Raw genomic sequence first — 25,122 nt, 5'->3', positions numbered from 1 at the left:
GAGGAGGGGGAGAAAAGGGGATGAGGTCTGACTCCCCCGGACGAGATGCGTGTTGAGGGAAGGATGGCACGGAGGAGGTTAGAGAGACACAGATGAGGGGAGCCGTCTGGAGGGAAACTGGTAACAAAAGGAGCGGGAGTGTCAACACTGAGGCAAGCTGGAACACGAGACACAAAGGTAACCCGGGAAATTAGGATCTGATGAGCTGCGAGCAAAGGAGTCGGGGAAAGTGATGCAATGACAAGATTTATCTGCAGGGGTGAGGAAAGAAAGAAGAGGGAGAGCACAGCAGTCTGCCGCTCTTCTTCTTCTTCTCCAACTTTACACTTACCAACTTTTTGAAGCAGGAAGTCGAATAAAATGTGAGGAGAAAAAAAAAGGAAGAAAAGAAGGTGGTGTTACTGGAAAATAAAAGGAATCCATAGGTTATATGACATTGTGTTTTTTTTATTTTGTGTGTGTGTGACAGAGAAACAGTGAACAGGGACTTGTCGGGAGAGCAGGACTGAAGCCGCCGCGCCGAGACGGATGACCTGAAAGTAGGCCGATCGATTCTTACGATTAGAAAATGAATGGAGGATGGAGAAGGTGGAGGAAAGTTGTAAAGAATAGATGAGTGAGATCAGAAATGAGAGAAGGAAAGTGATGCAAACAGAATGGATGTCTGGTTCAACTGGGATGCCAAACAGTGAAAACACATTAGTTTCTGTTTCTTTTTTTTTTCCCGGTCCCCCCATTGCTCAGTAATGACTCGGAAAAACTCCCAAACAATTTATATGGAAATCCACCTGAAAGAGTCCCGACGATTAACAGACTAATAATCGGTAAGTGACTTAGGCAGGAAAACCAATTTGAGGATCTGGTTCAGATTCGGTTCTTTGGTTTGGTGGAGAACAACTTTGCCTCTTGATGCTGAAACTCAATCCTCCTCCTCCTCCTCCTTCTCCTCCTCCCCTGGAGTTTTTCTGGAGCGTTATTGAGACTGTGAGTGAATCCACAGTACAAACAGATGCCTGCGCTTGTTGTTTGGGAGACGCAGAGAGAAAGTCGGAGCACGCAGCTATTTCCAAGCATCTGCAGATAGATACACAAACAAACCCCCCATCCCCCACCCCCCACCCTCCTGAAATGATGCTGCTGTTGGAAACTGTTGGAAACTGCACCTGAACATGTATTATGCAGAGCGCAGTGACATTTTATTTTGACAGTTCACTAGTTTACTAGAATATTTTCTGACTCAAGAAAGTTGTGCAAAATTTTTACAAACACAGTTCACTTCCTGAGGATTGTTCCGTTTGATTTGTTTTATCAATAGAAATGTAATTATGTATTTACAGTACTGAATGTTTGTCTATGAACTAGTCTTGTCCATAAGAGACTCTGAAGAATATTTACCATATTTTGCCTGAGAACCTCCCATGCCCCCCACCACTACCAACAAGTATGTGGTGGTTGACAAAAAAAGTCCAGAACCAATTTGACAGAAATAGAAATAGCCATTTTAGTTACACCATTGCATATACTAATGGTTCTGAAGGCAAATACACTATTTCAATGCTGTACACCATCTTCCTGTGTGATATTTCACAATAAAAGCCCAATTTAGAAATGAATGGAGACTGTCCAATGGGGGTTCATAATTTGAAAAGAAGACAGGAAGTGATGAGTTTGTAGTAACAGCCAAAAGGCCAACAAATGTGGCTTTTTAATCAAGATAAGACCAATTTCCCATTAAAACATATGGGATTGGGAAGAATGGCCAATTAGCATACCTTCTGAAGCCAATAGTGATGGCTCTAGTTAAATGATAAATGTTTGTAAAGGTCCATAAATAAAATGTTTTTTTTGTTTTTTTCTAAATCATTCAAGCACTCCTTACAATTGTACACCAAGAACCACCAGGGGTTCAAGTGCCCGTGAGAAAGACTACCATACATAGTATGGACATAGTCCCACATGTATAGCAATAGATTTCCATGTCTTCTTTGATTATAGATCAGCTCTAGCTTCTATATCAATACTGTGAGAGTATCAAAGCCTCAGTTCACAGAGAAATGCACACAGCTTCTGTTTTCAGAAACTGAACCGAGTCGTCGGGACGTCTCCTGAGAGACGGAGATGTAAAACTACACTGAGATGGATTTCGGCTCTTAAAATCACACACACATCTTCTCATGGATCTCGACTTCAAATGAAACACCAGAAAATTGTCAAATACGGGACCTTTAATGTGCGCTCTTGTATTGACATTGAAGGACGCTGAGCATGAATGTGATTGGAGCCCACTTTAGATGCAGCTTTGTGACTTTTATAGACAAAGAAAAATCAAACATAAAAATCTGCTTCGGGGCGCCTGAAGCCCCTGGAGGCCCCTGAGCCCCCACCCTCAGCAAGGCCCAGGGATAATAACAAGGAAGCTGCTGGGAGCACACTTTCTATTATACTTCTTCCCTCTGATCAGCAGATACAGTAGCAACACAACACAACCACTGTTTCCATGTGACATTTGACAAATTGTTTCTGGGATGGGGACGGTAACGGTTCTTAGCTGCCAATACGTTCAGGTCAGTAGGTTTGGTGTACAAACAAAGCGATGGGTGTCACTTGAATGAACACCAATGTTGTTCTAACAAGGACAATTACCCTAATACTTGCTTGGAATTAAAAACCTCATTATGGGAGACTTAATTAATTATCTGGAAAGTAAAAGGATATTAAGAAAGAGCAAGTGATAACAGTACACATTCAATCTACACGTCTCATTTATGGTGCATTCTCACCCCTAAAATCTAACTGAAAAATCTGCATTTGCATGATGAGAAATTTTATCTTTTTTTTTTTTTTTATTCACAGTGAAAATTTGCAAACATTGGCTAAACACAAAGGAAAAATCCCTGTCCTTCTACTTTAAACAGTGTTTAAATGTGACTGTGTGCAGCTGGCTAGCAGAGAAGTCACTGATAAGCTAATGCACTGCCTCTGTGTTGGTGCTCCAGTGACAAGGCTGCATGTTTTGCAATGAGGTTGAAAGGGATGAGGAAATTAATATGCCACAGATAGCGAGCGCTGAGGACAGAAGTTGTGTTCTTCCCTCAGCTGGACGACATTATGGGATGGCAGAATGGATGTTAGTCTGCGTATAGGAGACAGCGGCGAATGCAATTTGAGCTCCTATAATGAGTTTATGTAAAGAAAGAGCGAAGCCTTCGAAGGTTTGCAATGTTTCCACTTGTGTAAAGCAAAAATAAATTCAATCCAATCTTAGAATTTGCAAAAAAGGAAAGATGTTGTTTTTTCTGCCCTGCAGTGGCGGTTGTGTGTTACTGTGTGTATCAGTGCAGCGGTGGGTTTTTCCATTTTTTGGTCCACGCAGCCCCGCTGGTTTTCTAATCAGGGCCTGATGCTCACCTGTGACGCTAGGTGAATGCAATTATTGTAACTACAATCATCCAGCTGTTAAGATCAAAAACCAGCGGCTGAGGACCGTGCATTAAAAACCCACTGACACTAAATCCACACTGTCCACTGTGCACTACGGACATCCAGCTTTTTTTTTTTTTAATAGAATTTAATGTCCACTACGACGAGGAGAAGACTGACGACACTTATCTGCATATTTCAAGGGTGTGAGTTCAAATTGTAGCTATGGATTTCACACAGAGCAGATTTCAATTTTATACGAGCGTGGCTGAGTGCTCCTGTAATAGTCACCGAGGTAATATTATCATACATTAGTCAGTCTATAATGTTTGCATGGCAAAGCAGAGGAACTGGTAGCGAGAACACACGCAGCAGTTGTCAGTGTAAGTTTATGAACACCTGCGTTACTCCGGTGTTTTATTATCACAGCTCTGAAGATACAAAATGTTCCTCTTTGTTTACTTTCATTCATCTGATGCACATTTGTACCGCACTTGTATTTGATACAAAGAAGTTGAACTCACTTGGGTCAGACAGGATGGAGTCTGTCTTGGGCAGAAACTGGTCACAGCGGATCCCCTGGTAGCCTTCTCGACACCTGGTGCAGGAAAACAAAACAAAGGGAAAAAGGAACGATCAGTCAGCGAGCGAGTCAGGTCGAACAAATGCCACTACAACAGATGCCGCGCTATAAAAACCGTCTCCTCGTTGCTTCGAGACAAATGTAGGTAAGGCTCAGTCCTCGCAGGAGCACGCTGAGTTGACAGAAAGTGCAGAGTAAGGCGTTCTGACAGGAAGGAACTAATAGTGAGGAGATCTGTCTGAGACCTCCAACCACGAGCTGCAGCTCTCAGTGACGCCCACTGAAGATGAATGAAGATATAGTCCCATGTTTTCTACATAGATACCTCTAGAAACTTTCAAGAAATAGAGACTGTTACATGTGATTGGCGCATTAGTGAGAGTGCCATTCAGGCAATGATCATTAAGCAGCTAATGAATTCTGAAATGTGCCTCGGCTGCTGCTCTTCAGAAGTGTCCCAGGAAAAAAAAACTATATGCAAAAGATGCGTTTTTAATTAGCTTCAGAGCCATAAATATACCCTTATCAACATATGGAAGTGCAACTGTGCTCTATGGTGCACAGATACACACACACAGAGTTAGCATGGAGGCTAAAATGCCAGGCTGCAGTGCCGCTGCCTAATTGGGTGCCTCAGATGGTTTGGTTATCTATCTGTGCCTCTGGCCATTTGTACCTTCGCCCCGCTGTTCTGTTTTTCTCTCCGACACCTCTTGAGGAAAATGCAAAGTCTTATCCATGCAAATAAAAGATTAAAAAAAAAAAAAACTCCAGCTGCAGGAATAACACACGCTAGCTCTCTAAATCTGACCCTGCTATATCAACTCAATCTATCATTCAGTCACCTTCTCAACTATTCTGTTTCAATGAGTCTCAATTTTCTCTTCTATCCAACCTGCATCCCAATTCCTCCCCTGTTTACCCCCGTGGCTTTGTTTCATGGACATTCCTGGAATTAATCTGTATCTACTCTGACAAGCCGACAGCGGAGCAAATATACATATCCCACTGGCTCCTGCTTTTGGAAACCCCCGACTGAGAAACATCTTTGTCCAGCCAGACGAAAAATCAAGTTTGAAAGAGAATGCGGCGCGACATATCAAAGAGTTTTTCGCTCCGTGCGGAATGATAATGGCTGCTCTCCTGTTTGTCTTTCATCTACAGTGAGTGATTTTCAATTATTAAATGACCTGCAGTGGGCGGGGATAGGTGCACTCGACTGTGCAGCGGCGGCGTGCACGGAGAGCGTCTTCACCGTCGAGGGGGGGAGAGGTGTGGAGGTGGTAAAAATATGGCGGAGCGTACGGTGAAAGGACGAGAGAGCGTGACATTGATGCTGCTTTTTAAAAACAAAACAAAAATAATAAGCAATATTGTGTGGTTAGGCTATTATCACCAGCCTTTATTCTCTGACTTGCAAATCAATCACAATGAGGTGGATTTATCGGTTTATCGCCCCGTGCCGCCCGGTTGGGCCTCGCCACACAGCTGGTCGAAGCTGCTCGGCCCCGGGGCAGCCTGTGTCTACTAATGAGCGCTTTTTTCATCAGACTGCAACAGTTCGTTAGAGTCGGCCATCGGCTCCTCAGTGACCGAGCTCCAGCTTTTTATATTTGGTTGTGTGTCGGAGAACAGTAGAAGTGGGAAAGTGAAAGTTTGTGCGGTTTAATGTTTTTTGTTTTCTAGTAAAAAGCTTCTTGATTTACTCAAATGAAGCTTAGCGAAGGTTCAGCCAGGGAGACTCTCTCTTCCCGCTATCCTTTTGCTCCACCTCTTTTCACTTGTTTTTTTATCCAATCGCAATCTGCCGCCTTCTCTCTTTCACCAATCAGTCGTTAGCTGCCAGATGTAAAAGAGCTCACTCTCTCTGCCGTCGTCCAGCTGTCATTTCAGCCCGAGGAATTTCACGGCCCTTCACCGCCTTCACAATCAAGACACAGACCATCTTCATCTGAACCAATATGACCAGAGGCATCATACTCCCTCCCACCACCCGTGTCTGGGCCCGGGGGGTGGGTGGTGGGTGGGGGGGGTCTTCTTTAGATACAAGCTTCACATCCATTGATCAGTTCACTAAGCCGATCCACATCCTGTGGAGTCTAAGCGCCAAAGTTATCTTGTGCACAACAAATGTCATCTCTTTTCACAACCTTATCAGTCTGAACTGATTGAACTGCAATTTCCCTATACTGATTATTGCCATGGTTACCAATCAGTGATGATACAGTAGTTTAAGTTGGGAGGTTTCTGAGATATAACAGGCAGCCTATAGTTATTATACGTACAGCAGTGAATAAGACCACATACATATTAACGATCTTCAGGTTCATCGGGTCCGCTGTTTATTTTTACAACAAATGGTGGAGTGACATCAGTTCATCATCACTTGCTCCTTGGAAGCTCAAATCCATCTGTTTCATTGTATTCCTGAGAAAACAACTTGCATCTCTGCCAAGGATGGTAAACACCGGTTGCTACGGTAACCCACGGATATATGTTTTTTTTTCTGTAAAGCAAGCAACTCTTCTTGTATATACGTATATATTAGATCTTCTCCCACTCACATTCATCACAGCACATCACATCACTTCCGTGACAGATGGTCACGATATCAACCACGCTGTTTAAGGAGGCCACAACAATCTCATCATTTGTCAAGGTGTCAGCGTGGCCGCCTCTCCTCCACCTCCTCCTCCACCTCCTCCTCCTCCTTCTTGTTGTTCTCGGATCTTACAGTTCGCAACGCGTGATGCCAAATATGTGATGTGTGGGAGAGAGAGAGAACAAAACAAACACAAACAGACACAATTGTCAAATGACACAATTTTTAAAGTTGCGGTTTCAATGGAGCGATGTTCAGACTCGGATGCTTCAGTTCGGGACTAAAGTCTTCAGATGTCCATGCTGACACTTGAAACACAGTCAGACTTCTTTTCTCTGTGCTTTTCTATGTCGTTTAACATCTTTCTGTGCCACTGTGACTCAAACTGACCAGACTGTGACAGGAGGTAACCTTTGTCAAACCATGTGGAGGTGAGGAAGATAATTAAAAGAATAGAGGATTAACACGGTGACATTGAGTGCTCATTAAAAAAAAGGGCTGAGGAGGAACATATCGCAGTGATTAAACTGAACAGAGTGTGGTTAAAAGAAAAGAGAAGGAAACACACGGTGGTGTAGACGGAGCCGTAGCCTCTCTGACCATGTAACATCCCTCTGCAGCATGGCCTGCTCTGTGCTGCATGTGAAGTTATGGATCCTGCAAGATTTGCTTTCTCCCTCCCAGCAGAGATCAAGTCATGTCAGGATGAGGCTTCATAAAGCTGAGTAAAAATAAAAGGGTGCTGAAGAGTTGCATGGCTTCTAATTAGCACTGCAGTCTTTAATTAAAAGAAAACAGGATGAAAATGCATATGAGTGTGCGTGTGTGTGTGTGAGAGTGAGCATGCGTGTGTGTGTGTATGAATCTCTCACAAACATACAAAGCTGCACGAGCGGGATGGATTTATATATAAATATATATATTTATATATAAACGTGTTGCCTGGAGGATGATATCTCTCTGCAAAGTGGAAGTGTGAAAAACACTCTCGCCAGTGCACAAGCTGACATGAACATATGCGTGACAGAATGTATAGGGAAAGTGCAGATCCCATTGAAGCGTTTCAAAACTTCTCTATGTATGTGGGAAAACATGCAGCTGCATTTTTTTTTTTTTTTTACTCCCTGTGATGTAAAACTGAACATTCCTGCTGAAGATCAGGACAAATACAGAAGTGGAGCTTTGAAGAGATCAGACTGAAACTGGAGCAGAAATTCACCATCAACTTCTCAGTGACAAGCAACTAGATAATTTATTTTGAATCAGCTTCACCCAGTTTCTGTTGACGCCTTCATGTCTCATCAAAAAAACAGAGTGCATCGCTGCATGTGTCTGCGGTATCGGCATCATACTAATGAAGCTTTGCAGAACAACATCTACCTGTGCAGGCTAATGCTTCAACACTGATGATCTGTAACCTTTACCACTTCAGCCGTGGACACCTGACATCTTCCCTCAGCTCCAGTGTCTGTGCAAAACCTTACTCCATTTGGACCGGTTCCCATGGTGATCCACTTTGCAACAACATCTACTCCTTTCCTTCCTAATAAATTCCCTGTTACTTCAAATTCTCCATCCTCTTATTAGTCTCTCCTAACCGTCTCCTCTCTACATTTGTGATCCACTCATCTGAGACTGAAAAAGGACCAAGACCAAATTAAAGGGACGATCAAGTAGAAATCATAAAGTGGTCTCTGTCCTCATACTGTCCTACTGAATTTTGTTCTGCATGTTCTGCTGTGCAGCTGCTGCTGTATTTCACAGGACTGGTCCAGTGCAGACAGAGTGAAAACTGGCAAATGGAGATACATGTCTGAAATGTTCTTTTCTGTAAACCCAATTGTTTCACTGCTCTTGCTGGGTCGGTGTACGAGACAGAAAACATTCATCACGTCCACTGATTCCCTCCTCAGATACTAAAGATGCGATACAAATAAAATAATGAGGCAATTTGCAGTGTCAAACATCAGAAGAATTATTAGAGATCTACACGGCCGCGTCTCTCTCCTTGGCAGGGTGGCCGCTTAGACCAATTTAATACAGTGCAGTCACACAGCAGCGCCAGGCTCAACGGTCTATTAAAAGAAAATATGGCACAGTGCGTTGGTCTGACTGTGACAGGTTGGCTCAATGATCTTCACATTTTCTCAGCATGGAGTTCGTTCTTTTCGAGCAAAAGTGTCCAATACAGCTCCAGCAAACTGGCCGACAAATAACAGGAAATGGAGAAGCAGCGTTTCTGTCCGACCTGGCAACACAGCCGCTCAGTTGAAAAATATCACTAGTCAAAAAATATCACCAAGACAACCAACATCACTTTATATTAAAACGGTTCACACATCCGTCCAGTCATGATTTGGTGAAAAGCCCAGACCTTTTTACACAATGCTGCCAATCAATCACTGCTCAACACCAATTAGCTCCCAAACCTATTATTATTATCATCATTATTAATATTAGTCTTTTATAATTATCTGAACATGTGGAAACTCAGTTAATTTCCCTTTTACACGATGAAATAACAGATCTCTAATCTCAGACCAATTGATTTCAGCTGAAATTACTGTAGTATTTTCTCAACATTAGATGATCTGTGTTGTCATGGTTACAGTGATAATATATGTAATACCACATGTATAATCTTGTAAAAAAAAAACAATCATATTAAACATAAAAACCACTCTCTTGTGTCATATTGTTGAGTTTTCTTGACCCGTCCGTCCATATTAACGTCCTCCTGTCCTCTCTTTATGCTACCTACGCTTTGCTCCTGTCATAATTACTACGGCCACTAGATGTCGCCTGACAGCAAAATGTATCGCTATCCCATGATAACCTGCTGCACTGGCGGCCTGTGGGCTCCTTGTTTCCTGTCCTTCCTAGATCCCTTTCAGCCAAGTGGACATGGGACAAGTCCTCAGGGGATTTATACGTCTGGGAATAAACACTCACAGTAAAAAGACGCTGATTGAGACAATTAACCAACTAGAGACAGTTCACAAAGTTTTATTGATTCAACAAGGAACTCGTTTCTTCTTTTAAACAGTTGCAAAGCAACTTTTGGACGTTATAATGAGAAACAAAAAAAACGTGCGACAGATGAGGACAGGTGGAACAGATTTTCTTTCATTGTGTTATTTCTAATTAGGTTTTAAGATAGCGAAGATTTACCAGCTGTTACTGTTACCGTGGATACTCAATAAAGCCATATCGTTTGATGTATCAAATCCTAATGTAATCCCATATGTCTGCTCGGCTTTAATAGCAACTTGCCGCTCGGAGGTTTGTTTAATCAGACCTGCAGACAACCAAATACAATTGACAGCCCAGACTTCAAAGGAGGCCTGAGATGATTACTTTTCTACTTTAATGACATTACATATCGCTCAACCGTATGTGTTTCCATTCATTCCTCCTCTTTCTTGATGGGACAGAAAATTGAAATGAAAATCTAGCCTGGCTGTGTATCGAGGGAAGTCTTGTCTCTCATTTCTTCCAGACGGGGGTGATTGAAATGCATCTGGGGCGCCACGTCTCAGCCGCACAGAGCCACAGCAGGGTGAGGAAACTGCCTGCATTGTATGTGTCGTGTTGTGTGCACGCATACGGAGCTGCACATGTGTTTGTATGTTTGTGTTTCACACAGAAAGATTCTCATGGATGTGCATATTCATGTGTGTGTGCCACTGAAGGAACTCTATCCAATGGTATTTGTAGCCGAACATAAATATAGCAGATCCTCCACAACAGACTGTTTGTGAATCTGTTTCATCTGCAGGTACGAGGATTTCTATAAGCCAGACTGGTCTGAAAGAGTGGAGAGTGAAAAACAAAATGCATGCAGAGGCCTCGCTCTTTAAACTGTTGAAACATGTTTGTTGGTGCATGCTACCCCCTTTGTGAGCTGAAAGCAGAAAGACGAATAAGTAAGTAAACGTGTGAAGAAAGAGATGGGGGAATGTGTAGCATCAAAAGGTCTCCAGCCGGGCGCAGACCGCAGGATGCTGCATTCCCGGTCAGAGCATTAACCTCCGCGGCCTGAGTGGGCTGCCCTGACAACACTAGTTTATTGGTGCCGTGGATGGGAGTGATAAAACCAGGCAGATTACTCCTGCTCGTTGCATGTAACCAGTCAATTTAGATGTCTTATCCAAGGGTGAGTATTTGCTGGATTTAAGCAACAGCTAAAAAAAAAGAAAAAAGAAATCCCCACCTTGGGGAAATGAGCCCCAGCTTGGCAGCTCTCCCTCTCTCTCTTTCCTTCTGGTCATGATGTTTTTATCACGTAGCTTGTGACCTCAATTTCCCCGTTCTTCCCTCTGTTCCTCCAAACACCAAACCTCCCAAACCTCCTCTCCCCCCTTTGCACCTTCTGGGAGAATAAGGAATTAAACAAGCATTTGTAGAGGCCAGAGGAAAGTGTAGTGAGTGTGTGAGTATACGTTTCTCAATGTATTGAGTGTTTTCCTGGGCATCACTTGGATTCTGACTCAATTTTGCTGATCTTTGAACAAAAAATGACACATGATAACATAATAAAATAATTATTACATATGTGCAAATAAAGACTTACAAAAAAAGGTCATTTCATATTAAATGTGGTGAATATTGGAGATGCATAATAAACAGGAAGAACATCTAATTGCGGTCTAATCCAATTCCAGTTTAATTTCTTTTGCAAATGGCCACCATGGAGTTATAATCACTAAAGTAGCTTCTGGAGAAAGCCTGAAATTTTCAAGGGGAAGAGGAACGTATTCATTTAGTCAGCAGTTTAAAAGTTACAAGTCTAACTGGATCTGAGGGCGCTGTGAAGCTCGCTGGGATTTGGCACACATGCCCCATTTGGAATAGAAATGTGAGAAGGGAGAAAAACTTCAACCGACCTGAGTTTTAAAGGTTACATCACAACCTGAGTGGAGTCGGGTTCAAACTGAGGCTCAGAATCTAAATCCTTCCCTAAAAAAAGGCAAATGAAGAGTCTAGAAATCAAGTGAGTGAGAAAACCGACCGTCCTGCCACCGCTGTATCTCCGAGCGGCAGCCGGGTCATCTCCAACACTCCCTGCTCTTTTCTCTCTGGATGTTTCCACTTGTCAAGTGCAACCGACTGCTGAGCTTCTCCCGTGTTTAAATAAAAGATGCCTCCTACTGAATGTTGCAGTACATGCCACGGTGTTTGAATATGTGCCCCCCTTTCCTCCACAGCTCGCCATGAGCCCTGTGAAACCTCACCACCGCCGTCTCTCTCAAAAAGCCTTTCAGCAGAGGCAGGAAGTCGCTCAATAATTCACAGCCCCACCTGGCCGCTGGTCCCAGAATTAAAACAAAAAATACAGCTCTCTCTATTCTATTCTTCTTTAACTACTCACCTTTTGCCCTAGCATCTGTCCTCTTTTCTTCTAACTCTTGTTTACATTCCCCAAATGTATGTAAACCAAAGGTAAAGCTGAGAAAGAATGAAAGGAGGACGATGTTTGGCACCACAGCCTGTATGCAGGAAAAAACTGTCTATCACCCAAATTCTTGTTTTACATCTGACAAGCCAGAAAAGAAAGTGAAAACTGGATTTGTCCAAGAAATCCCTCTTGGGAACAGATCGAGTGCTACATTAGCTCATCCAGGATCTCTGAAATAGTCAGTACAGCTCCAGACGGAAGAAAAGAAGAGACACATGAAAGACAACAAACAAGAGCAGCAGACTCCTCGCCAGAAAGTGACAGCAACAGTCGTTTTGTAAAACAACCGAGGAGCTGGAAGCAATCCTTTAGTGAATAACGCCAGACAACAGAAAGTGTTGTCACTGTTGTTGAAAATATATAAGTGGACTGTCATTAAAAAAAACTTGTTTAAAGCAATACGCTGCGGTGGCAAAGAGCTGCAGTTCGTGTCCTATCGCCTTTCACACCAGTCTTGGTTTGTCCTCAGGTGATGTTTCTTGACCTTGAAGGAACACTTCATGTAAAACCTACTCAATGCTTTGAGTGTCAAGCATCAGGAAGCATCTTAAAGCTTCACCAAGGACAAATTGTGGGATCAGGCAGTTAAACATGTGTCTGATGTGCTCTCCACCTTAAAAATCGAACTATGTGTCAACAATAATGGGTCAAATCAGGGCCACATCCTTGACGCTGCATTTATTAAAGACCAGCAGCATGATAGTGGCTCTCTCATTTCAAAAGCTCCTTCAAATGCTGCTGTTTTGTCCTCGGCAACAAAAGGTCCAACAGGTGGATCTTCAAAAATTTTTGAAAACAAGTCACATGTTGCCAAAGTCGCTCTGTGACAGGAGTGTCAGTCTGCGATGTAATGGTAAAGGCAGTCCTAGCCTGGTCAGATGCGTACATGAACTGATGAAGCCTCTTGGATGAGATGGATGAGAGGTGAAACGTCTTCCTAGACAAATAACCAAGTCCATGTTGCATTCGATTTAAATTTCCTTGAGAATAGTAAAGGCAGGCTCTCCCTAACCAAAACTTCCTTGTAGGCCATGATTACCTAATCTCATTTGGCTTTTCATTGCCAGTTAGGGCCACAAAGGTCACAAAGGTCACACCTTTATACATCACATCATCAGACATATGCAGAGAAACTGCAAGAACTTGCGCTCTCTCTTATTTTCTGGTCATTGAAACCGAGGATGACAAAGGCCAAACACTGTAAGCCTTAAACTCAGGGTGAAAACAAAGCCAAATAGAGCTACCTGACTGAAACCACCTCAATTTTGAGTGTTGCTTAAACCATAATCTTTTCCTAACCGACCGTTGCCGAACCTTGAGAAACAAAAGGAAGAGGGGGAAGGTTTCCAGCTTTAAAGGTCAGGCAGTGATTGTAGATCCTCTTGTTTACTCCATAAAGTTGCCTCTGTGCACACAGCTCTTCCCTCCAGTTCAGTAGAAGTCACCTATAAGCACCTCTTATGCTGTAGGAGACTATCATGTCACACTCTATAAATACACCCCTGTGACTGTGATCTTGATAGCGGCTGGAAATATCATTAACAGTGAGATAACACTTCATATCTAAATGCTTATCTCTCTTTTTTTTATTCTACCCTCTCTCTCTCCAGTCCTCTCCCTGTCTTTGGCTTCCTCTCCATATGCATATTAACACTTTATTACTTATCTCTCTGCTTAATACTTCCCTCCCCCAAGTCACTTTGATTAGATACTTTGTTCGTTCTATTGACAGTGGGATTCAGGGAGTATCTGCTCGTTGCATCTGAATGTTAAAGGGAGTACCGAGGTACTTAGATCGATTAAATTAGCCGTTATCTCTGCCAGTGACAAGCTGCAGCTGCCTTTTTTTTTGCCTCCATCCACTGAACAACAGCAACCTGTACTATACAGCACAGTGGGTATGTATGTATAGATATATACGTTCATATGACACAACATCCAGGGGAGGTTAATTGGAGGCTTTTCAATGTTTATTCTAAAGTGAAAATGTTCATTACTGCAAATTGAGAAGTGCCTCCTTCTTCTGAGCAAATGGAGGTCACACAACAAACCAAGGACTTTTACTGTCCAATGGTGATTACAGTAAATAATATAAGTAAGGTGATATTTATTCAATCATACACAGTAATATGCTTCCATACAACTTTGCTTCCATCCAACCATCCATCCAACCATCCATCCATCCATCCATGTAAAGCAAAGAAACCTCTCCTCCACCAAACAATGGTTTCCAGCTCCTCTTGAGACGGCCACCATTGGAAGTCCTTCACCCAGTCAGAGCTCTTCACCTCATTTCTAAGGTTGAGCCCATAGGAAACCCATTTCAGCCGATTGTCTGGTTACAACACCTCCTTCACTGATGACCCTAAACTGATCCATCTGTCCATCTCCTGCTCCAAAGAAATATGTTTTTCCCACATTGGCCTTCAAGGACCTCCATTATGCCCTGACCTCAACACCTCTGGGACAAAGTGGAAGACTGTTCACAACCCTGACGTTATGACCAAACATCAATGTTTGACTTCACTGTTGCTTTTATGGTAGAAAAAAAATAAAGATTGAGAATCTTCTCTGAAAGTCTTGAAACCAGAGGAGAGGAGGTCGTTACAGCAGCGTTTGGACTAATAAGCTCATCAATCAGATTTAGGTGTTATGTCCTTGTCTTGAAAGACTTTACTCTTGAGTGTGTAAGGTTGAAAAAAAAAAAAAACTAGTTATTATCATCAATGCCAGAAATACAGTATGTTCACTGTGACTTTGCCACAAACTACAGTGAGGAGAGAAGAGGAGGATAATTTGCAGTAATGAGCGTTTCCACCCTCAGTGTTCCTTGTTTTCTGCCGGAGATGCTGCAATGCCCTTTGGCGGTTGAAACAAAAGGAACCATGGACTTGTTTAAATGAGGTACCACAGGGGTGGCAGCTTTATCGCTTCCTAATTTCAGAGAGTATACCAAAACATCCAAATGCCAGAGGAAGATTTATGCAGGAGAGTGTGGAGTCTTGTTGAGGAACAATACTCTCATGAAAGCTTTGACCTTTGGACAAAAATTAAGCGGCAGAAAAGTCCGTCAGGGTAATCTGATAATTAAAGTTGCCCCCTTTTGGCTTCTGTTTTCATATGATTTTTGCGTCCCCCTCGGATACATTTCCTCACTGTGAAAGTGTCACTTGCATGCTTCTGATCCCGTTAGAGGGCACAGCTAAGAAGGCATTTGGCTGGATAATACTACACAAAGGAATTTTTAAGTTATAACCTTCTGGAAACTGGCAGACACTTCATCTCCCTAACGTTGATGCTGGGATTTAAAATTCTTATGCATGTAAAATGTAATTTCACCGCTCCGACAATGTACGCCATTGCCCCATAGGAAGCATTACAGCAATGCGACTGGGAGCAGTTGCAAAGACAGTTGATGTACGATTAGAAATAAATCCACCGGAAAATCTGAAAATGTGTGTGTATGAAGGTGTCTGCTGAACAAATACAAGTCCACTGATAAGAGGTAATTTCACATTACCTCGGTTGGCATTCACAGGGATATTTCTGTTATTTCATACTTATTTTTGATAATGAACCACTTTCCAGCTGCCGACACACAGAGCACTTGAAAGCACCACAAGCCAATTATTACTATTATTTATTTATTATTTTACAGAAAGAGATAGAAGTGGTTAATGTGAAACTTAGAGAATGGTAAAGCAAATTCTGGCCAGACAAATTGATGCCATTATGTTTTACCAAACAAACAATGTTTCCTCTCAAATGAGTGTAAGTTTAAATTAGGAAATGTCTTTGAATGCACCATCAAAAATGTTCCTAAAATCAAACTGCACTCTGGGAAAATATCAGGTCATCTTTGCACTGAAGTTCTAATTTGTCTTTTGCAAAAAGCTCAGTGCTTGAATATATATATTTTTTTCAGTTTTTTCTGTTGGTTTGTGTTTCTGTTTCTTTAAATTACAATCAAACCTTCCTGGTCCAGGCATAAAGCACCATTAGGATCACTGTGATGCATGCAATCAATCATTAAAATATTTTCTGTATTTTATCCATATAATGTGCCTATATCAAGCCCCATTACCTCCAGGTACTATGGAGGAATTCCACTTTAATCAAAACACAACCTGAGGCCACAGCAGAGGATTATATTACAGTGGCTTCACCAGTTTCCAGAGGATTATTACCCCACGGTGACGATTAAGGACTTTGACGTACACACTTCCCTCAGCCTGAGAGAGAGATAGATGTCAAAGTTGTGAAAAAAAAACCAATTATTTTCCAAACAAAAGTCCGTCCAGTTCCCGAGCCATCGCATTACACTGGTCATTATTTCTGCTGCTGGATTGGGTTCTGCTCTGCAGGCAGACTAAATATCGAAAGCTCTGTCTTCATTACCCAAACAACAACAACATAAAAAAAGAGTTAGATGCAAATCTGCACAAAGCAAAAGCTGATAAGGAGCTGATGCAAAGCAGGCTCCGATTTGAAGTCACTATGATGATATCAAGCTGAAGAACAGATACCGTGGCAGCTGGGGTATCAGATAACAGATGATCACTGAAGGAGACTTGGCAGGTGTGAATTCATTCACACCTAAAGTGATGACCTTTGGTGTTCTCTGATGTTGCCCCCCGAGTGAACCCTCAAACAAAGCCGGATTGCTTTCATGGACACGCACGTCTGGAATAAAACTTGCTAAGAACATCGACGGGAAGAAGAAATGAAAGGTGTTTAACACAGATTGTCCGAATCTGGGTGGGAACCTTTGTCTGTAAGGTTGACGACACAAGCGCTGTGGAAAACCTGCTGTAAAATATTCAATACTGGACGGAACTGAGCATTCGACATCTTGACCTGAAGTGGTGAAACTGCTGCAGGGAGCGAAACAAACAGAAAGCAATGAATGAATGAGTGAAAAACACCAGACGTCTACACATCACCGCTGCCCTGCAGTGGCCGGTGGTGTCTGGTGTGCACCGGCAGGACATCATCATCCTTCACAAGTGTGATCAGACTGAACTGCTGGTAATTACTGCTACTGTGTTTTATGTCTCCTTCAAAGAGGAAGTTCACTTTAAGGAGCTCTGAGGCCAAAACTTAGGGTGAATTCAGACCTGGCTGGTTTGGAGCAGTCGTTTCGAAATGGGGAGCGTTTCACCCCAAAGATCGGTTCGTTTGGTTCAGATATCCGAGCTGGTCTCATCTCGGATCGCTTCAATTCGAACCCTAGAGTGGTTTGTTTGCAGTGAGAACATACAGTAATTGATTTCAAATGCAGGTCGGGTTTAAATTTTCAGGCCCCTTGGGACCTCTATTCCATGTTTTTTGTTTTACCTCCTCCTTCCGGGAAAGATTTCTGACCAATGAGAGAACAGTTGGTTCGTGCATGGCATTTGTTTACAACTTAGGATCACTTGGGACTGTTACCATGTGAACACAAACCAACCAAAAGAAAAATGCAAGAATTGTAGACCATCGTTTTAGCCCCTGAATCTACATACACCCTTAAATAAATAAGTAATATTAATATTCAAAAAGATTTCCTTTGTAGACAACACAAACAACATAGTAATACATTCTAGGTAATTTAAATCAAAGTCAAATCAATTTAAAGTCAAAGTCAAATCAAATCATAGACTGGTTTAGTCTGAATCCAGGTAGCAGACATCCAGGAGTATAAGATTTTTGGCCACAAATTCCTTTGACTGTATTAATCATCTTACTCCTGTCACATGTAATCTTTGTTCCCAGGAAAACAAGCAAAAAAAAAAATGCAAAAGGAGAAAATAAAAAACCTGAGGTCAGTCTGAGAGTTGATTGAGGTTGAGCATCAAGGAGCAGTCAGTGGAACAGGAAGACGACATATTTGCTAAACGTTGAAACTCCATTTATCCTCATCAATTTTAATCTCCAACAACAACAATATGTTAAACTTCACAAAGGCCTGCCGACAATAAAGACGACAGCAAGTGGAAGAAAATAGCTGCAACAACAAAAGCAAAAGTGAACCTCCCCCCAAAAATGTGTTGTCAACAGCATTCTTTAGAAGAGAAGGGGGGGAAAAGTGTGTGTGTGCGTGTGTGTGTGTGTGTGTGTGTGTGTGTGAAGGAGCTTTGTTATGAGGACAAGAAAGAAGCGAGAGGAAATAATTACTACATTACAGGAAAAGCCATTTACACAAGACTTCCGCTGTGCCCCAGGACGAGCAACATGTAGCGGCTTATGTGACCCAGAAAGACCTGAAAAAAAACAAAAAAACAACATGTCCTGCCTGCAGAGGGATCAGAGCGAGGCTGGAGAAAGGCTGTTTTGTCCAATCTTGGCTCAGTGTTGGCAAAGAGTCGTCTTTTCTACATTTAGACCAACGTGTATGTGATGATTTGTTGATTAGACGATGGATGTGACGGTGTGTGGATCCTAACGAGTTATGTGACGCTGCAGGATAAGAGCCTCCAACCGCCCGTCGGGTGATTCATGCACGTGTGTAAATATCTGTGAGGAAATGCACAATTGTCATCTTTTATTTCGTGTTTGTGAAAAATTCTTTGACATTTTATCGTGTGTATTTTTATAAATCGCATTTTTATAAGTTCATCATGAAGCCAGACATTTATCGCAGGATGTTTTTTCTTTTTTTTGGAGCAGTTTTCTCACTGCTCTCAAAGTGCAGCTCAGTGAATCATGTCAGTTTGACAGGGTCATGTTTTACAATGGAGAGAGAGGAAGAGAGGGGGATAGAGAGGGGGATAGGGGGTGAGGCTGAGCAGATAGAGGGAGACAGTATGTGATATGAACTCATAAGAATGTGTTGCCTCCTATAATTGTAACCAGGGGTGTGAGAGAGAGAAGAGAACAGAGGTGACAGCTGTAGTATTAATTAGGCAGGTGAGATGAGTGGAACCGCAGCAACATTACATTGGCAATTAGAGTGCAGTCTATTTACCCAGCATGCCTCTGGCTCTGAGAGAGAGAGAGAGCCAGAGTTGAGTGAGAGGGAGTGATGAGGTATAAAAGGATGAAAAAAAAGAAAAAAAACGATTGAGAAAAGCAGGTGGGAGAGAGAAAGGGGGGGTTTAAAAGGGAGAGAGGGGATGTTATGTAGTTTTCGAGCCCTGAAAAGGATTCATCACTTAATCCCCACGGTGATAGTCAGCCTCCGTGATCTCCGCCGCCATGCCAGCCAATCACAGAACAATGTGATGTGTTGATAAAACGCGGCCCGATGTGACACGTCTCATAGATACGTCTTTGCTTTGGCTGCATTCAAGTCGTCTCATACAGTCGGGTGATGGATGGCTTAAATTCTTATAGAGAAACCAGCAGAAGCATTTGGATGCAACGCCGCGTCGCCTATTCTTACCCCCCCTCCTAAACCCCCCACCCTCTGGAGTCCGCAAACACACACACACACAGTGTACGACTAAGACTAAGACGTACTGTACAGTAGGAGCCTGAGAGCTCCCTCATTCTCCAAGAAAAGAAGAAATGAGGACAAGAACACTCCAAAAAAAGTAGGGCAGCCCCCCTTCAGCTGGTCCGACACAAACTGCATGAGAAATGTGTGTGAATGCCCGGGCGTTCGGCATCAAATTCCAATGTATCGAGACATTATTTAAAAGCAATCCTCGAATTTACATTTGGACAAAATGTCCAAGATTAACGTTCAAATCCATCCAACGTCTCGTTCCTCCCTCCTGGATATTTAAATCCCATCACTTTGTTTTTTGTTTTTTTTAATTTTCCATTCTTCTCTGTTCTTTTTACTTTAGTTTTCTTTGTCATTTGTGTTCAAAACTTTGTGCCGTCCTCACAAAACCCCGCCATCCTGCCTCCACGCTACAAGCAGGCACAGGAACTGTAGTTCATGATAAAAATACAGTTGTACAAGCTAATGGAAGGTTATAACATCTCAATGTCAGTAACATGGTTATCAGCGACTGATTGCAATGTTACAAATACATCATGACACTAATGGATTCTGTGAAGGTAAAACCACTGGTAACACTTTAGAGCATTAAAGAGCTGGGAGGTCTAAGGTACATGCCTAAGGTTACCTGCAGAGGTAATTGCTCTACAAAGCCTTGAGTACACTGAGTAACAACGAGCTGTGGAGAAGATGGAGATTGAGATGGAGACAGAGACGGAGACACCACAAACACCAAGACAGCAGAAAAAGACATCAACAGGGCTGTGGATCAGGAGAGGAGGAGCCCTACTGAAGATGTGAATGAAGCTGAGTGATAATGAAACACTCGGTGACCAGGTTACATCACCAATGATGCATTCAGGAGCACCGAAGAGATGATTTTGCAAACTCTAATTCTAACCATTAAAGACCTCATTCCTGCCTTAGTATTGTATTGTGTCAGAAAAATATTATCTGACTTTTTTTTTTTTTTTTAACACCAAAATCAATGTAGTTTTTCTTCCTGTAAAATAAATTCATACGTTTGATGACTCATCCTGCATTGCGACCTAATTTTGCATCCAATAAAAATCTATTTTTCAAATGTTTCTCAAACTATGTCACCAGACAGATCCCTCCCTCCCAGTGTGGTTTTACTGGAAACATTGTGATCACATGGAGCTGGACGGAATGGGAGAGACGTTTCATGAGGTCTGTAACTAAGTGTTGGTTGAATATTTGTACAGATGTTGTTGTTGTCGGTATCAGTGAAATGCTGCAGATGCTGCGAACCCTCCAAATCCAGTGTAATCAGACCAGCTGGCATGTCTGAGGAGTGTGGACCTTTCCAGGTATTATCCCAGTCCTTTAGTGTTTCACTCTGAGCTCTGCATGTCAGAGCATTTACAGAGAGCAGGAACTCGGCCACAGCAGCAGCTGCTCCGGGGGGGAAACTGAAAACTGTTGCTGGACATGGAATGAGCTTGTTTTTTTTAGTCAGGCATTCAGATGCATTTCAGTCACTCTGTAAAATGGAGCTAAGCAAAAGTTCAGACAGGAAGACTATCTCTTTAAAGGGATAGTTCAACATTTTGGCAAATTGGCCCATTGCCATAATCCCTATAGTTTTAGTAGTAGGTTCATTATCTTTAATTCTCAGTGCAAGCTATTTTTAGAACAGCGGAGCAGAGCTGCAAGCTGCGAGCTGCTCAGAGCTACACTATGGAGGCTAATGGGATTTCTTGGTTTCTCTCATCAAACTCATCAAATACACAATCCAAGAACTCCAAAACGCTCTTGTGGACAAGTTGTGACCTGCACATTCACCACGCTATGAGATAATAACAGAACGTTACCAGACAGAGTTGTTTTAGAGGTAAATTCATGCAAAACCGCCGTTGCGCGGTCTAAGCGCCAAAGTCTAGTTTTGTGCACAATAAATATAATTTCATCTTCATCTCCAACCTGTCTCTCTTTGTCGTAATTAGCCTGTCCTCCTGATTGAAATGTGATGCTGGGGTCTGAACAGGCTCTGGTCTCCCCAGGGGGGTGGGGTGGGGGTATCACTGGTTTGGATGAACAGCAATGTGCCACTGGTGCTGCTGGTCAGTGAGTGAGACAGAGAGGTGGAGGGAGCTGCTGGCCCCGATGACTTTGGCTCTGTCACACCAAGGTCTCCGCTCTAACTCCACTATAATGAGCCTGTCAGCTCGGTGTGAGCCATAGGAGACTGGCCGGCCCCTATCAACCTAGTTTCACAGCCAAGGATGAGTAGCCCTGTGTGTGTGTGTTTGTTTGTTTATGTGTGGTGGAATTACTCCACGTCACATTTTTCTTCTTTGCATCACCACAAAACACCTGTTGTCGTCTTTACTGCTGCGGAGTTTGTAATCTAACTTTTATACGTTTAGGGATCAAAAGGCCACAGACACATGTTCTACACCTGCAGCTTGTGTCTTGGCCATTTTCAGTATCAGAAGTTCCAGCAAAAGGACATTTTATATGAGCTTTCCTGTGCCGGTTTAATTGCACTGAAATGCTTTACATTTTATTATTATTATCTGTTTTCAATTATCTATTCATGCCGATGGAAATTCGTCCCAGAATAAACACAAAAAAATCTTTTCTGCAAACTCAATCACTTTGAGCTGTGATAATCAAAATAATAAAATAAAAGCGTAATCCTGCAGAGGGCTGTGGTCGCTGCAGATTGTGGAGTTCAAAAAAAAGAAAAAAATCTAAAAAGACAAAAACAACTCCAAACATTTGGTCTGTGTGTGTGTGTGTGTGTTCTGTTTGCCTGTGCTCGTGCATGTGCGCAGGCGTATGTGTTTTGCTATAAAGCTTTCCTGATCCAGTGTTAACTGCTCTCATAAACAAGCACCTGCCAGATGTGAGCCTCTGCCCACTGAGGACTGTAGCAGCGCCCGGCTGTGAGCGGAATCCATAACCAGACGCAGATCCTCTTGTTGCTGCATCCTCTTGTCTCAGAGCAGATAAGTCTGAAGACAAACACACAACTGACCCTCTGCTGGAGCTCAAACATGACTGTCCACAACAGAGATATAAAGACAGACAGATCTATAGGCAGGGCAGCGGGAGGTGGCAGAGCCTGTTCATATAGTAAAAGCCAGTCTACTGTACTGTACTCTCTCGAGTGCTGTTTGCAAAGTTTAAAAAAACTCCTCTCAAACAGTAAGACAGCCAGAGTGTGTGTTAGCCAGACATATTTCTGAACATCAAAAAGAAAAAAAAATCCACATCCTCTTTCCTGTAGAAAATTACAGGTGTTCACAGAAGTAAAAACGGACAGAGGTTCAATTTCCTGCTCTCTCTACATTTCTCGCATTTTCCCCAATTCAGGCTGCGTTGGTGTTCACGGCTGAGCTGCGCGGATTGCATCTTTGTTGGCAGTGATGGAGGTGGGCTGCGCTCGGAGACGTGGGAGGAGGAGTTGGACCAAAAACTCTGGATCACCCTGTGAATAAGAGCCGGGACGAATCAGTGCCAAGAGACAGATTCTCCCTGTTCCTGACTTGAAGTTTCTGACTCAGAGTGGCTCTGCTGCTTTTCTACACGGAACAGGAAACATGGCCACCTATAATACAATATGTCATCTTCTCCTCGCTTCCTTATTGATCTCAACAGCCTCATGTTTGATTGGAAGCTGCTCTAAAAAAAATCTACAACATAGATTTTTTGGACACACAGTTTAAATTCCTGGTATCGTTTCCTCTCCTCCTGAGCTGCTGTACATCAAGATGAAGCAGAACAAGTAACAAGTTTTTGTCAGTGTGGCTCTGTTGTGGGATGTGGAGGGTCAGAGAGATGAAGCCCTGAGGCAGGGAGAGCAGCAGCAGAGGCTGCCTCCCACTGGGCGCTGAACAGAGCAGACATCCGTGACAACAGTGACACTGAGTCAGTTAGAGCATGAAGAGGGAGAGCTGGGTGGAGGTGGAGAGAGAGAGAGAGAGAGAGAGATGCAACAGGACTTTTCTGTATGAGATTCATCAACTGGATGTAGAGTAGAAGAGTATCAGCAGAGCCATGGTCTCTGTGTATCATTACAACCCAACCAACGCACCTTTTTGTTCAGTTAAATACATTAAAATTTGATAAAACCTTGTAAAGCTGCTCTGATAATGTAAAGAACATATCATAATCTGCTCCTATACTGCACTCAGAGTGGCTATAAACTCAAGAGGAACATGTGCAGATTTAAATAGATGTGTAAAAAGGTGAGCCTATGGCACATGTGAACATTAATAAAAAATGTGTAATTCCACATACAAAACAGTAATTAAATATAAAACTTTGACATAATAGATTTATATTACAATATTATTCATGAAACTTATTTTTAATTATTTCATTTATTTTCTATAATAGTGTGGTTTTGCTTTTTGAATTATTAAACGTGTCAGCACTATAACTGCTGTTTCAGCCGACACCTTTTCAGTCACTACACATGTATGTACCATCTATAATCTGCTGTATAACATGCTAAACTAAACTAAATAAACTACAGCTGCAGTCTGCTGCAGCGCTGAGCTCTGAGAGCCGAGCCTGACTTCATGACCTGTGGCCTCATCGATTGCACAACTCAGTTGCATCAATGGAAACCAATGCTAAATGCTGAATCTACTTCTTGTACTGTAAAATCCAGTTGGTTAAGGTTAGCAGCAGTCGGTTTAAGATCAGAGGACTGGGGTAAACAGAAACATACATTATGATAATATAATGTGTTTTAAATTGAGTTGGTCAAAATATAGAATATCTTTAATATCCTTCTGCTCGTTTATTTGCATTATTTTCCCGGCCTGAGGACTGAGGCAGCCTTCATGGCCTCACATTTCATCTGTGTTATTGCTGCTGTGCCGTGGTGGCGTGTTCCCTGTAGCTACTTAATAACTGCGCTCTAAACACTGGTGAGCCCGGCTGACTTCCACGTCGACACACAGTAAAAACGACGACTGGGACACATTTAAATTCCTAAATACTCCATAGTTTCAGTTTGTTTTTTTTGTTTTTTTTCTAAGACGATCTCCTCCTCCTCAGTTCTCGTTGCTGCTGCTGCTGCGGGGAAGCAGACGATCGCCGCCTCCCTCAGCGTGACGCCGTGATCTGCTCTGTGATTTCAAGTTATTTCAGTGACAGCACAGAGTGAAGGGGGGGGGGATGACACATCTGCCATTACTCACAGCATCCCACGCACAACGCAATATACACACACATGACCACACACATGCATACAGTAGCTGTCACATGTACAGAACAGAACAATACACACACAAACACACACACACTGTAGCAGCGTGACATGTGTTAGCAGCTCTGCTGGATTGATGCCAGAGATGAAGTTGTTGTCAAAGCCACACGACAGTGAAGGTGCATTAGTTTGTTAATTCGGTTTTACTGAAGCACACACGGCGGTGGCTGTGCTGTGCTACACGGGCGTCATGACAACACATCCAGTTAAACACCGGCCTCGTATTGTAATGCAGCTTTTTTCCTGTGAGCTGTTTATGAAACGTTCACTTCTATTTATGACCCTTTGAAAAGCAAGTCACGGCTAATTTAGGGCAGAACGCCACCACACTCATTGGTTGTAAATGTGTTATTGTGGCATGCATGGAGAGATATTGTAATAT

The 25,122-nt window shown here is 42.6% G+C and overlaps 2 protein-coding genes across 2 annotated transcripts in view; one reads left to right on the top strand and one right to left on the bottom strand.

The window, feature by feature from the left end:
* The window catches only part of cbr1 (carbonyl reductase 1), a 176,541-nt gene extending 157,406 nt beyond the window's left edge, over positions 1–19,135 (top strand). The window contains exon 8 of the mRNA XM_085799390.1: positions 19,118–19,135. The gene's annotated coding sequence lies outside the window, so the exon portion shown is untranslated. The remainder of the gene's footprint in view (positions 1–19,117) is intronic.
* Positions 1–25,122, bottom strand: part of nrg3a (neuregulin 3a) — a 399,759-nt gene that overhangs the window by 79,676 nt on the left and 294,961 nt on the right. The window contains exon 3 of the mRNA XM_085799387.1: positions 3,945–4,018. Coding sequence (XP_085655513.1) covers positions 3,945–4,018 — 74 coding nt within the window. The remainder of the gene's footprint in view (positions 1–3,944; positions 4,019–25,122) is intronic.

Source organism: Trachurus japonicus, chromosome 15 (genome assembly GCF_045865225.1).
Source record: "Trachurus japonicus isolate A0001 chromosome 15, Traja_1.0".
Lineage (NCBI taxonomy): Eukaryota > Metazoa > Chordata > Actinopteri > Carangiformes > Carangidae > Trachurus > Trachurus japonicus.
Note: the sequence above shows the minus strand (reverse complement) of the source record. Positions and strands in the feature narration are given on the sequence as shown.